This window comes from Pristis pectinata, chromosome 3 (genome assembly GCF_009764475.1).
Source record: "Pristis pectinata isolate sPriPec2 chromosome 3, sPriPec2.1.pri, whole genome shotgun sequence".
In the NCBI taxonomy this organism is placed as follows: domain Eukaryota; kingdom Metazoa; phylum Chordata; class Chondrichthyes; order Rhinopristiformes; family Pristidae; genus Pristis; species Pristis pectinata.
This window is the reverse complement of record NC_067407.1, coordinates 115145106-115160549: the sequence shown is the minus strand read 5'-3', so window position 1 is coordinate 115160549 and position 15444 is coordinate 115145106. Positions and strand designations below refer to the sequence as shown.

At 39.0% G+C, this 15444-nt stretch overlaps 1 protein-coding gene across 7 annotated transcripts in view; it reads right to left on the bottom strand.

The window, feature by feature from the left end:
* The window catches only part of mta3 (metastasis associated 1 family, member 3), a 188536-nt gene that overhangs the window by 27386 nt on the left and 145706 nt on the right, over positions 1-15444 (bottom strand). For 6 of the 7 annotated variants that reach the window (XM_052012144.1, XM_052012141.1, XM_052012137.1 and 3 more), the window contains exons 16-19: positions 13369-13527; positions 9806-9841; positions 6376-6407; positions 1494-1648 (exon numbers count right to left, since the gene is read on the bottom strand). In XM_052012144.1, the coding sequence (XP_051868104.1) occupies positions 1494-1648; positions 6376-6407; positions 9806-9841; positions 13369-13527 (382 nt within the window). The remainder of the gene's footprint in view (positions 1-1493; positions 1649-6375; positions 6408-9805; positions 9842-13368; positions 13528-15444) is intronic. The other variant, XM_052012138.1, reaches the window with a different exon arrangement.

The following is a 15444-nucleotide window of genomic DNA, read 5'->3' as shown; positions in this document are numbered from 1 at the left end:
TTAAGTCTTCACAGCCCACTTGGGTAGAGAATTCCAAAAGACTCACTACCCACTCAGCAAAGAAATGTCTTCTCGTCTTTGTCCTGAATGGCTGACCCCTTATTTCCAGACTGTGACCTCTTGTTCTGGACTCTCTGGCCAGCTGTTGGGGGAGGGTGGGGGGGATGATGGGAGAGACCTCATCACTACATCTACCCTTTCAAGTGCCATAACAAGTCTGCATTTTACGAGACTACTTCTCACTTGTCTAAATTCAACAGAGTAAAGGTTCTGTCAGCTTAATCTCCCAGGACACACCTCCCATCCCAAGAATCAACCTTTGTTGGCACTCCTTCCGATGCAAGTACTTTCTTCCTTAGGTTGGAGACCACACCTACAAACAACGTTCCCGGTGCAGTCTCACCAGGGCCCTATTTGTCTACTCAAATCCTCTTGCAATAATGTTCAACATTCTATTTGTCCTTCTAATTGCTGACCGTACCTACTTACTTAGTTTTAGTGATTCGTGTACTAGGACACGCAGTCTCTCTGAATACCAACCTCTTTCAACCTCAAGCCATTTAGAAGTATTCTTATTTTTTATTTTTATTTTTCTATCAAGTGGATGAACTTACATTTGTCTGCATTATAATCGATTTACCATTTTCTCACCCATTCACCTAGCCTATCTCTATCCCTCTGAAGCCTCACTGTATCTCCCTCATGACTCACACTGCCAACCAGCTTTAATATCATCAGCAAACTTAGATATATCGCACTTGATTCCCTCATCCAAATCACCAATACACATCGTGAACAGCTGGGCACCAGTACCAATCCCTGCAACATCCTAATAAGCACTGCCTCCGAATCTGAAGATGACGAAACTTTAATCCCTGCCAGCATATTAACTCCAATCTCATGGGCTACAATTTGTTTTAGTAATCTCTTGTCTGGCACCTTTTTGAAGTCCAAATACACCATATCTATTCTCCCAGTAACCTCAAAAACTCCAACAGATTTGTCAATTATGATTTCCCTTTTCTAAGTCCATGTTTGGCTCTTACCAACCCTATTATTATTGCTTAAGTGCTCTGCTATTGCTTCCTTAACACATCACCTGCCCTGGCTTATGTGATATTGTTGTTTTTTTTAAAATAACAAGCAGCCCTGCTGCCTTTACCTTACTAAAGCCGGGAGACACTATACTCAGCAGCATGGGGCAGTGTGCTGAAACAGGAAAACCCCATGTAATCATGCTGCCAATAGTTATGGCTGCAGACTTCCAAGATGGTTAAAAGTAAACAGTAACTGTATCATTATGTTGAACTGCATAGCACATTTGATATTGGTATATTTTAAAAAACTATAATGCAACACCAAAAATGCATTCTTTTTTGCAAAAATAGCTTGACCAAGTCATTGAAAGAATTTTCTCTAATTTTAAATGAAACATGATATAGGATTTTAAATTTACTTTGAATAAGTTCTACTTTTCAAACAAGAAATCCCACCTTGTTTTCTCAGTAACCTTAAAAAAGCCATCATCAGGTGCATCAATCCAGTTTGGCCGTTGTCTCTTAATCACTGGAATAGTACCAGGCTGGATTATGTTGATTCCAGTTGACATTCCTTTTCCATTAGCCAAATATGGGAAATGGTCAGCCTTCTGAAATAAATAAAAGAGAACATGCTGAACTAAAGCTATCTGTCCTTTGTTAGTTTGCCGTCAGTAACAATTTTACATGGCCCTTAATTAGCATTACCTTTGCCAAGTCTGATGGGATCTTAGGTCAGTGTGGTAGTGATAATAAGATTTCTTTCAGTTTAACTTTGTTCTCCTGGGTTCACTGCAACTCCACAGAGTGCTTGATAAGGAAATATGCTAATCAGTAATGAAATTTTACAGCTGCTTTCTTGGCTGTGTGTGTGCTTCTTTACAGGACTTTGTGCAGAAAGGTTACTTTGAGAGTTTCGAAGATTACTTTTACAAATGAAGGGAGTTTGCTTTCTTCACTTTGGGCTTCTCAGCAATTAGATCAGTACGTCTGCCGCATGACCTGCATCTCCACAGGAGGGTGGATCACCAGAGAGGTGCAGCCCACACAAGGCCATACCCACTACTCAGGGTTTATATGTGTAGGCCACTGCACGAGCTTTGCTGCTGCTCTGAAAGTAATCTGCTTGCGACAACCCTTGAAGATTAGCTTTGTATGTCAACCTGAACATTGCTTGCACCATCAACCAACAACAGAAAATGTTGGAAATACTTTGCAGGTCAGGCAACATGAATGGAAAGAGAAACAAAATTCACATTTTAGGTCCAAGACCTGCACCACCACATCGTTAGGGATTGGGGAGTCATGGAATTATGTGAATTACACCAGCCATTAATTCAAACAAGAACGAGTCTTCAATTCTTAATGTAAATTGCAAGCAGTAATCAGTTTGAAATTAAAAGGACAACTTTGTAAACAAACTGTACTGTCTACAGAGCACCACAAGCTACTAGCCCACAACAGCTGCTCGAGAGATATGGTTTGCAAAGTGATGTGACCATGAGATATTCTCATATGCATCAGCCAAGCATCGTCTTTGTATTTATTGAAACTGTATTGGATCACCTGCTGTTATCTTTGTTGTGAAGAACATAAAAATTTGATGTACTTTGAGTCCGGGGAGACTCTACTGCAAGGTTCTTGAAGAGAATGCCTGCGTGTCATAATGAATAAAGATCTTTATATCCACCAGATTCAGTGTCTCTCTGGTGACTCAGATCACAGTGAAAACAACATGTCCTCCAAGAATGATTCACCAACACTGGCTCAACCATCTGCTCACTTGTGATGTATGACCCCCCAAAAGAGAACCCAAATATCTGCATTGCATTTAGCTTCTTGGACTTCAATAATCTTTGGTGGTGTCCCTCAAAATAATGAGTCATCATCGTCCTCCTCCAAGATTTCCTGACGGCCTCAATGGAGATGAAACACATGAACTAGAACAATGCGTCACTAAAGCATTATACATGTGATTAATGAAAGGCAGTGGCTCTCAACAAACACAAAAAGTGCTGAAGGAACTCAGCAGGTCAGGCAGCATCTGTGGAGAGAAATAAACAGTCGATATTTCAGGTTGAGACCCTGTTTATTTCTTTCCACAAATGCTGCCTGACCTGCTGAGTTCCTCCAGCACTTTTTGTGTGTGTTGCTCCAGATTCCAGCATCAGCAGAATCTCTTGTGGCTCTCAACAAAAATGGAGCTTATTACAATAGTATAAAAGATAGAACTGAAACCTCAGTAACTACCTTCAACCAAAAGCTGAAAACTAGATGATCCATCTTGGACCCTTACCAAGGTCTCCACCATCACAGAATCCAATCTTCAGCCAATCTGAATCATTCTATGTGATATCATGAAACATCCAAGAGCAGAGACATGGCAAGGTCTATTTCCCCCATCACCATCCCAGCTTCAGTGGTATGCCAGCGAGGCAAAACAAGGTGCAGCCTTTGACCCTATGCTGATCATTTTGTCAAAATGCTGCTCTCTGCTCCCAACTCAGAAATCACCAAATTCCATGTTGCAGTGGCCTTTTAAGTACTGAAATTCAGTTTGATTCATGCAGGTTGTCATCATGCTCACTTAATCTATAATGTCTGGAAACCTAGAAGTGCGGTATTACGTGGAACAAGTTAAAACACTACATAGGTTGCACTTGGTTCCGAGTTTCACATTGAACGGTTCCCTTATACGATGAGATGGACTCTGACCTCAAGATCTACCTTGTTGAGACCTCGGACCTTATTGCACTGCACTTTCTCTGTAGCTGTGACACTTTGCACTGTTATTGTTTTTACCTGTACTACCTCAATGCACTCTGTACTAACTCAATGCAACTGCAGTGTGTAATGAATTGACCTGTAAGATCGGTATGCACGATAAGTTTTTCACTGTACCTCAGTACAAGTGACAATAATAATACACATGCTATTGATTCCCTTCACTTGTTGAACATCAGGAGTCTAAAATTCAGGCCAAGAGTTCAACAAGATGTTAATTGGGACAGAATCTGTGGTGCATCTTATAAGTTTGAGTTCTAGAACAGGGAGGAAGAAACCTAATTCAGGAGTGCAACAGCAGCCATGGGTATGCACCAGAAGTAATAGTCTGACATCATTACATCATATTGGTCTGAGCACTTGATGGGCATCTTTGGCAGCTATCTGTTCCAAGACATATTGGCCTAGAGTTTCCTGCAAACAGACAACCATCTGCACTTGCAGCTTCCCTACCTGTGGGGTGTGGACTTGGTACATTTTAAGTAGCAAACATTCTTGAAACCAGATTTGGCCTGGCTGGCAAGGATCTGGATAACTGTCTGAACAAGTTCCACTCATAAAATGCTTCAGGAGACAGCTAATCTACTCCGTAGGCTCAACCAGCTGTCAAAATATCTAAATGTTTATGAATGTTTCTTATGTTCACCAACATACAAAATCCATTAAAAGTTAATCAAGCTATTAAATTTATTGAAAATATTAATTAATTTTAAAATTAAAATGCATACATAATTAAATACTTTTTAAGAAGACTAGATTCAAAATATTTCTTCCTCATGGGCATTCTTCCCCAGTGAAATGAATTGAGTCATTGAACCTGTGCCAGGGCCAATCTAGTGCAGGTTCAGAGGGTAGACTTCTCAGGGAAAATTCTGAGCAATTGCACGAAGTCCAATGATGAAACACAGAACAGAAATTACTGGTGAGCACCTATCAGGAAATTTGGGACTTCCATTTTTGCACACTTCTCTGGGAGCCGCAGCATCAAAACAATGACAGAGATAAATGCTGTCCGTTCCAACAGAACTATGGGTGTTTCTCAGGGAATCCAGACCATTGTAATCAAACTTAATTCCCAAAACTGTAGTCTGCATTTGCCCCAAACATCATTTCCTCTACACATTAAGCACATCATGGAAGCAAATGGTGGCAAGGATCTTTTTTAAAGAGGATTTTTTTTTAGTATTTAAAGGTATCCTGACCTTCATTAAGGCAAGTTGCCCCTATCCATTTTAGGGTGTTGGGGTTTAGTTTGACCAAATTTTTGGTTGATTTGGATGTTGCTTGGCATGTCAAGAGAGGGTTTCTTTAATAGCACTTAATTGGTCTGCTTGGAAATGAGGTGGCAGAGGAGAAGCAGCATAAAGCAAAGACTTGCACAGTGAGGCATAGAATGGGGCACAGGAGACATCACAGCATGTAGATAACCAGACAAGAACTTATTACTAAATGCATGTCTCAACGTCAAAGCCCAGACTTGTGAACCGATTTATTTTGATCTGTTCATATTAGTCAATTGGATATTTAAGATTGTTCACTTCAGACATTCATTTTCACCGAATGTCCTAAGCTTGGATACTTCTGTGGATACATGCTTACTCTCAGGACCATAATTTGCTGAATATATTTTTGAGTAGCAATTTGGATAAAAAAAATATCAAGTACATTTTATAAAACAATATTTGCTATTACAAATATGCAGGAAAATGCAGTCATCTTACGTCTTACGGACCAAACAGAAAATATCATAAAGTTAATTAAGCTGGAAGAAAAGTACTTGTTTCATTAATTTGTAATCAAATTAAATAATCATTAGCTAATCAATTTGCTGGGGAAAAACATGCGTGAGAAATTTTCACAGTGCAAAATGTTAAATTTATTCATCTGATGGTTTATTTATCCAAATATTCCCATTAGTAACAAGCATGCTAACATTAAAATTGAAAATGCCAGATTCACTGCCTTAACTCAACTTGGGGTCAGCTTTAATTTTTCCCTTCTTGTTAAAATCCTCTCCTCCTCCTAGGTGCAATCAGAACAATGAGAATATTTACATTATTCATCTGAATGAGATGTTAAGTGAATGAGTTAACCTTTAAACAATGGATTAATGGTACCACTTCTAGTTTCTTTTGATATAGGAATATTTGCCTATAATTAAATCACACAATGTGCATTTTTGAACCATCATACTCCCAACAGAAACCAGGAAGACCCTTTCCTTCAGAGCTTAACTTGACTTCAGCTGAATATGACTGTGTTTCTAAATCTGGCTCATTAAATTATCGGAACAAACACTAGGAAGCTTACCGCCTGGAATCCGGTACTTGCTTTAAATCAGAGAAAAAAAAAGTAGGGCACTGCTGGAAAGGCGTTTATCATGGCAAATCCCCAGATGCTTTTCAGCAGGCTGGTTTCTGTCAGAACCTACGGTGGTAGCTTATAGTCTTAAAATTGTTGGAACATTAATTAAGAATTAAATGAATCAGTGCAACTATTTTCTCTGATTAAGACAAGCTTGATTATTCAGTATTAGAGAGAAAAAAACACTTACTATTAATGGTCCTTGTGTATGACTTGCAACATCTGAAAAATTAGATTTTCAAATTAAGTTTATGCTCTAATCATGCAAAATTTTAATAAAATTTGCAACAATTCACACATGACAATTTTGACTGCATTCCAATTAAATCTTAATGAAGTCTATGCCAGGTTCACTAAACAGAAAATTAATTTAACAACATTGAAACAAACCATTGTTTTCTCAGGTATTCAAACTCATAATAACACAATACTGTTTCTGATACTGACAAATAAGGACAAGGCACACTTGTCTTTCTAATGCATTGTGGATTCCTGCCCTCATTTACAAATCAGAATGAAGTTCAGTCCCACAAGAACCCCAGAATTACTGTTTAAGTTACGCATCAAATATAGAATATAATTCCAGTTAATTTTATTGTAATGAAAATTCAAACAATTCTTAATTCATGGATTCAATCTGTGTTTGGTTAATTACATCTAAGCATTTGGACTACTTTATTTCTTTCTGACATAATGTGAACCCAATCAACATTATTTTCAAAAGAAAGCAGATCATTCAATTACCACTGTTTATAAAATTATGAAATCTGGGAATAATAGGGCTGCAGCTTCACCAAAGGGGTCAGGAGATATCTGAAAGTACACAGGCAAAACAGGAAGGCTTACCTAACTTCCATGTGATCTTTTTCGTTTATATAGCTTTAATAGTGTAGGTTCTTTAACGTAATTTTACCTTCACTATGAACTTTACAGGCATTTCTTCATTGAGTCTAACTCTTTTTGCATATTTATGGGAGGTTAGCATTCATAAGTCGTGGGATAGAGTTTAAAAGCCGTGAGGTAATTATGCAGCTCTACAAAACTCTGGTTAGACCACACTTAGAGTACTGTGTCCAGTTCTGGTCGCCTCATTATAGGAAGGATGTGGAAGCTTTGGAAAGGGTGCAGAGGAGATTTACCAGGATGCTGCCTGGTTTAGAGAGTATGCATTACGAGTAGAGACTAAGGGAGCTAAGGCGTTTCTCTTTGGAGAGGAGGATGAGAGGAGACATGATAGAGGTATACAAAATATTAAGAGGAATAGATAGAGTAGACAGCCAGTGCCTCTTTCCCAGGCACCAATGCTCAATACAAGAGGGCATGGCTTTAAAGTAATCGGTGGGAAGTTCAAGGGAGATATCAGAGGGAGGTTTTTTACCCAGAGAGCGGCTGGGGCATGGAATGCGCTGCCTGGGGCGGTGGTTGAGGCAGGTACATTCAAATTCAAGAGATTGCTAGATAAGCATATGGAGGAATTTAACATAGACGGATATGTGGTGGGTAGGGGTTAGGTAGTCTTAGGCGAGGTTTAAAGGTCGGCACAACATTGTGGGCCGAAGGGCCTGTATTGTGCTGTACTTTCTATGATTCATATTGGGAGGATTGTGTATAGGCTTTTAATGCATGATTGCACTTAATCATGACAATGTGGCTTATTAACTGATGATAACTCTTTATGGAATTAACTTGGTCAACAGAAGATAGCATGATATGAGTATAAAATTGTGAATCATTAACTTGAACTTGGACAGGGAGTTATTTCACCTTGGGTGAATCACAGCAGAACACTCCTGTCCTCACTAACATGGCATCAGAACCAAAGCCTTGCTGTATTTTTTCTATCCTTAAACCAGAAGGATTGAGGTTAATTTTAAATCAGCCCAGAATAGTTGAGAATCATTCAAGAGAGCCATATTACCATTCAATTCATTTAAAAAAAGCTGGGATTTGTTTTGAAAATGCTGTTCTATAATATTCACTTTAGATGGTTGTTTTATTTATAAGGCAACAACCTAGGTGCAGCGCCTCACATTTCTGACCTTAGTTTGATTACCTTACTGACTCTGGATTCTTAGACAATGGTAGAGTCAATGATTCATTGAGTCACAGAGTTATACAGCACAGATACAGGCCCTTCAGCTCAACATGCTGCCCAAGGTGTCTATCCAAGCTAGTCCCATATGCCTGTGTTTGGCCCATATCCCTCTAAACCTTTTCTATGTACTTGTCTAACTGCTTTTTAAAACTTTGTAGTTGTACCCACCTCTACAGCTTCCCCTGGCAGCTTGTTGCATACACCCACCACTCTGTGTGTGAAAAACTTGCATCTCAGGTCCCTTTTAAATCTTTCCCCTCTCACTTTAAATCTATGTTGTCTCATTTTAGAATCTCCTACCCCAGGAAAAAGACTGTGGCCATCCACCTTATTTATGCCCCTCATGATTTTATATACATCTATAAGGTCATCCCTAAGTCTCCTATGTTCTAGGGAAAAAGTCTCAGCCAATCCAGCATCTCCTTATAACTCAAGCCCTCCAGTCCTGGTAACGTACTTATGAATCTTTCCTGCACTCTTTCCAGCTTAGTTGCTGGGCAACCAGAACTACACACAATACTCCAACAAGTGTGGTCTCACCAACAACTCGTACAGTTGCGACATGACGTCCTAACTCCTATACTCAATGCCCTGACTGATGAAGGCCAGCATGCCAAACGCCTTCTTCACCACCTCTGTCATCATTTTCAATGTACTTCTACCCCTATGTCCACAACACTGTCCAGGTCCCTACAATTTACTGTGCAAATCCTGTCTTGGTTTAACTGACCAAAATGCATTTGTCCGAGTTAAATTTCATCTGCCATTCCTTGGCCCATTTGAACAAATTCAATATTAAACTCTATACCAAAAAAAACCACAGCAGAGAATAAAGAAGTTTTCTATCAGATAATTTAATAGATGGGACACAGGTTAAAAAAACTATTTACACCTAAACGCAGATTAGTTATTATACTACATGGGCTTATTATTAGGATATTTAAGGTTTGGTTGCTCTAATTTTATCACATTCTTTTTACGAAGTATTGTTTTACTTAATCATTCCTGTTTGCCTCTGATTTTGTCAACGCAAAATGACCATTTTGCTTGCAAAGGTGTGACTTTAATGGATATATGTTTGTAACAAATTCTATTTAAAGATTAATGAACACTAATGACACCTAAATACTAGATGTTACAGATATAGCTGAAGTACCTTTTCTTATTTTATTTTAATGTAGTGGATAGCATGTTTTCTTTTGTTTTCAATGTCATTGGGACTCCTTTAAAACATTTATTCAATTCGCTTTAGTGGGTATGTAAAATCTGATGTTATCTTTAAAACGGTCATCTACAAGAGGGAGTAAGTGTGAACATCCGTGTTGTGAGTGGAGGAAAGCTCTTTCTCAACTATTTCATTAATGACCCAGGCATCACTTACATGCTCAGACATGCGATATTATACAATTTGTTTGGAATTCATAAAAGTACTTCAAAAAAACACATATAGAAAAGAATCCCCCTATTTGTAAATAATTATGTCATTCACACAAACCGTAAATACATTAACATTGTAACATCTTACCCCTATAAGATGTCAAAAGTCGCTTTTTCACACTCCCTGATGACAATAAGAAATAGAAATGGTTTATATGAGCTCCACATTATCTGCTGTTAGTGCCAACTTCAGAATTCAACAAAATTGCACATTTAATACAGCAATATTTCATATTCAACTCCACATAGTGCCTTCAACAGCCAAAAATCATATACTTTTGGTCCCAATGAGAAAGTATAAGTTCCTTCTGCCAGTACTGAATCACACAAAATTAATTTGCTCATAGCAGTTAGTTTGAGTGGTCAAAGCTTGAACCCTTAATACTTCATAATGGGATAATTTCAATCAGCTGCAAGCGAAAGATACTGGGAAAAATTGTCACCATAGCCAAGGTTGGTTAAATGAGCATGTAGACCAGGAATTGAACTGATCCAAATAAATGTATAGCGACTACACAAAAGCTCCATTAGATAAATTAGAGAAAGTTATTGAATTTGACTTTAAGGCTAATTTTGAAGCAATCCAGTCACAAATTCAGACCTGACAAAAAGATGCTAAAGTAACAGTTTTACAAATTCTGCCCAATTCTGCTGTAACTACAGTTAGAATAGGGCATAGGACTCAGAAGCCAGGATCAAACGTCACACACTGAGTTCTAGGTGCAATTTCCACCAACACCATAAAAGGATGATAAATAGAATGGGGGAAGAATAGGAGTTCACGTGATCTTAATCCATAATGAAGCTCCTATGCTTGGAGAAAGCAGGTATCCTGGTCACTTCCATGATGGAACGGTGGCCCATTTACACATGTCAGCACAGAAACAAACATATCTAGTTCCAGATACTTAGCTGGACTTGAACAAAAGTTCCCAAAACAAAGACAGAAAATGTTGGATACACTCTACAGATCAGGCACAACCTATGGAAAGAGAAACATGGGTCACCTTTTAGCTTGAAGGCCCTTCATCAGAACTGGGAAAGGAATAAAACACATTTGTTTTAAGTTGCAGAGAAGAGGTGGATGGGACAAAGAGAATATTTCTGGTTGGGTAAGGCTGGAGTTGCCCAGTTTCGGAAGGAATCTTGTCAATAGGTTAATGAGGCAGTTAGAGAGAGTGAAAACTGTCAAAGTCGTACAAGGGTGTGAAATGCAGTGTTTGTGGAGAGAGAAAACTGTAGGAATATTTATCTTACAACAGAAGTGACCGGTTCTGATAGAAACCCTATCGACTATGGTAGACAGGAAATAGAAAGCAAAAGTCTTGTCATCAGACTAGATGTGGAAGGACTGGTAGAACGGAATGAAATCTTTAAAGGAACTTGTGTGCACGGAATTATAGTTGAGATAGTTCTATGAGTCTGTGGGCTTGAAATGGATATTGGTTACTAACCCATCCCCTGAGATACAGGCAGAGAAGTCCAAAAAATGAAGTGAAATGTCAGAGTGACAGCAGGTTAAAAATTGGCAGCATTTTTAAGTTCTGGACAAGTGCGGGAAGCAGCACCAATACAATCATCAGCGTACCAGCAAAAAGATTGTGGAAGGGGTCCTGAGTAGGACTGAAACAAAGACTGTCCCACATATCCCAAGAATTGACAGACGTAGTTTGGATCTGCACAAGTTCTCATTGCCACATTCTGGGGAAAGTGACTGGAATTGAAAGGAAGTTGTTCAATATCAAGTTCAACCAGGTGAATGAGCGTGGTTGTGTAGAGTAACCAGCTTTCAGCCAGTTACAGAAAATGAAAAGAAACAAACTACAGATGTCAGAAATCTGAAATATAAGCAGAAATTGCTAGAAACACACACAGTTCAGGACGCATGTGTGGAAAGAAAAACAGAATTAACATTTCAATCAAAGGCCCTTTGTTAGAACTGGGGCAATGTGCACAACCAGATTCTAGTTTTGGTGGTGCACATTTTGTTCAAAAGACTCAGTAATTTTTAACTCTGAAAGAATTTCTAGGCCTCACTCGTATAGATCAACATGAACTACATACGTAGACCTGAGAAATTCTCCCTTCCCGGGAAAGGTGCATGAAGTCAGTCATCTGTGGTAGGCTGGAGCACCTTGTGTACAAGGACCTGCTACTTCAGAATTCTATTGCTCATGAGGCCCACGGCCACTGGCTTTGGGGGGAGGTCAGAGAGTTTTGTAGGGGTCAGAGGGCTTGTGGAGTAAGTTGGGGACACGCTGGTGCTGAAGAACACGGCAGTTGGCTTTAGACCAAGAATCGCAATGAGAAGCAAGTACATAATTTGCTGGGGATTTACCTATCTATCGATCAGTGGTTTCATGCCAGATTCCTCAGATGGGTCCCCTTTAAACAGGACTTGCATTCAATGTGTAGACTTGCTTCTACAGGAGCGAGTCATACGAACAGAAGCAAGTGTGCTATCTAATAGAACTTTTCATCCCAGATATGTTAACAAAATAGATACAGATGTTGCAATAATGATAGAATATTAATTCAATATATTTTACCTTAACCAAATCAACTCATTTTTCCCTCATTCAAAATGGACACTTTCCAATGGAACTGGATGACTCTCTGAACATTATAATCCTTGGACAGAAACACACACCCAAACTCCAACGATACCATTGAGACCAAATAAGTAGTTCAGGAATTATACTTCATTTCTTTCTGGTAGGTAACTTATGGTGGTGCATTTATCCATTCAAAAATATTATTATCACCAATCTTTAAAATGCATGCTCAGTGGAAACTGCAATGAAATAACACAATGGCCCAAGGGATCATCATGCTAGAATAAGGATCGCAAACTGCGATTTGTCTGACAAAATTTATTAAGTTGAGGAATTTCAGTTTATTTTATGACTAGTGCAGTATCTAAAAGGTCACTTTGAAAGCATCCAAGTTGTTTCATGTGCTTTAATGAACTATTGGTCTACTATTCTAGCAGAAGTGGACGGAATTTTCATTTAATTATAAAAAGATGATCACAAGAAACTTATTCAAAGACCAAATCGCATATAAAGTAATCCAGCAGGCTAATTGCTATAATTTGAAAATCACATGAAACCCCTGAACCACAACAGATAAATGATGTCCAGGACTGAAGCACTCAACTCAAATTGGACCTGATCTTCGAGTTTAGAAGAACAACATGTGATCACACAAGGTTCTGAGGGGGCTTGACAGAGTAAAGGATCAGCATGATGATGCAGTGGGCTCAAGGTACTGCCCAATTCTGCTATAACTACAGCTAGAATTGTAAAGTTATAATACAATGTATTAATCTCTGCTTTGATATTCAGATCTTCTGCGAGATCCAAATCCAAGGGTTAGATGGAACACTGCACAGGAAACAAGTGTCTTCTTTTTTGAGAGAGAACTAGGAAAAACACAATGATCATCCATGTGGAAAGCATCTCCTAACATCGGTGCAAACAATGGAAAATCATGCAATTAAAAACTATAAGATCCTCTACAAAGAACAAGGAAATGGGAGGCAACAATAACACACAAATAAAACTTGATATAAAACTTGATATATCACTTGATACAAAGGTTAGCTGCATTATTTTACAATATCATATTAAACTGTGGCATCAAACTAACCATCCACACCATTGTGCTGGCTGTAGCTTCGCTTTCCTAGAATCGTTGGAGAGCCATGGTTTTGAATCGTAAATAGTCGTTTTGACGCTTGACTGGAGTTCCCGGAAGTGATGCTTGGTACAGTTCTGAACACCTTTGGCTTTACAGCAGGATGCACTTCTGCACATTAAAAATATGTAAAATATAGTCAAGCAACAAGAAGAATTGAAAGAGCAACAAAAAAAAAGTTCAATTAATTGATGCTTTTTTTAAAAAAAACTGCTTTTGGTTCCTGACGAATGGTTTTAATACAATTACAATTAACACAGGAGTAAGTTTTTCAACCTATTAACACTGTGCTGGCCCCATGCAAGAGCAATACAGTTAGTTCCATTCCTTTGCTGTCTGTTCATAGCCCTGTAAGTATATATTTTAAACAAAAATATTGCTCTGTCTGGTTCCCAATTGAGTTGCATTATCTCCTTCAACGAAAGGATGTACAACAGGTTATTGTAGCACAATATCATATACACCTAATTGATGTAGCTCACGTTGTAACGAATGTCTGTGCATAAATCAATTCTTTTCCAAAACCATGCATCCAAGTCTCTATGATATATTCAGTTTAGGCTAATGCAAATACCTTTGTACATTTGATCTCACTCATATACACTCTCACAAACACTTTGCAGGTCAACCCTCAACTTCACCAACTCTGACTTTTCTATCTAAAACAAAGCAAGTTATAATCACTTCCCTTTTTCCTAAGATCCCTGGTTTCTCACATGCTTCAAGCTTTCCGTAGCTTGCGGAAACAAAATTAACATCTAGCTCCTGTTTTAACACCATCCAAAGTCCCTAACTTTCAATCCTCACGAATATCAGATTTTATTGATAGTATTTTTGTCCAGGAAAAAAATATATTTTGAGGAAAAACAAGATCTTTAAAAGTTTAAGCAAATAAAAATTAGCCATATGGACTAGTGGATGCAATGTGATGCAGGATAAATAAGAGAAAGATTACAATTCACGTTGCCTGATAGGAAAAGGTACATATATAAGGTACATATATAATGCTAGAGTTGTTAAGATTAAAGGGGGGGGGGGGTGGAATTTGATGGAGGTGATTAAAATTAAAGAATTGGGACTGCATAGGTGGAAATATTTTGCTCCGATCTTCCACTGATAAGTTAGCAGATCTGTTAGTGTCTGTCGAATTTTATACATTTAATGGAGCATAAGCTCAAGATTCCTAGGCATGGCCTGGAGTCCAGCCCCATGCTCCAGCTAGGTACCGTTCATTGGACATCTTGGAGTTCAGTGGCCCAGACTTTCCTCAGATTTCCAAGCTTTTAGGCTGGGAAGTCTGCCCGCTGAGTAGCACCAGGTTAGACCTGGAGCAAATTCAGTGACCCATTGAATTCAATGGGAAGATTTAATTCAGTTTACATGAATGTACTTTTTTTAAGTGTGCATGTGCATATGTGTGCATCATCACGTGCATGTTATAATTTAGTATTTGTAGATTTTTTTTTAACTTCTTAATGATCTCCCCCCACCTCCCCCCTCCCCCCCCAAAGACATTCAGTGACAGCTTGGTGGCAAAAGTTCACCAGCTGTCAAAACCATGCTGGAGGCTGAGTTGACCACATACGTGAAGAAAGCCTCTGCCAAATGCTGGTCCTCTCTGATCAGCTGTAATTGGCCTCCCAATGCACCCCAGAATCACACTAGGGAGGACAAAAGCATGGTCCATCAGGCAGGTGACCAGTGAGCTGGAGCAGCTCGGTCAGCAGCAGATCCAGACTAATAGTTACAGTGGTTACAAGGCCTACAACGCTGGGACATGGACTAAGACTAAACTGAAGATTATGAGAAAGCAGGAAAAGCCTATTGGATACACTTCCAAAGATAAGATAAGATATCTTTATTAGTCACACGTACATCGAAACAGTGAAATGCATCTTTTGCATAGTGTTCTGGGGGCAGTCCGCAAGTGTCGCCACGCTTCCAGCGCCAACATAGCGTGCCCACAGCTCCTAACCCGTATGCTTTTGGAGTGTGGGAGGAAAGCGGAGCACCCGGAAGAAACCCACG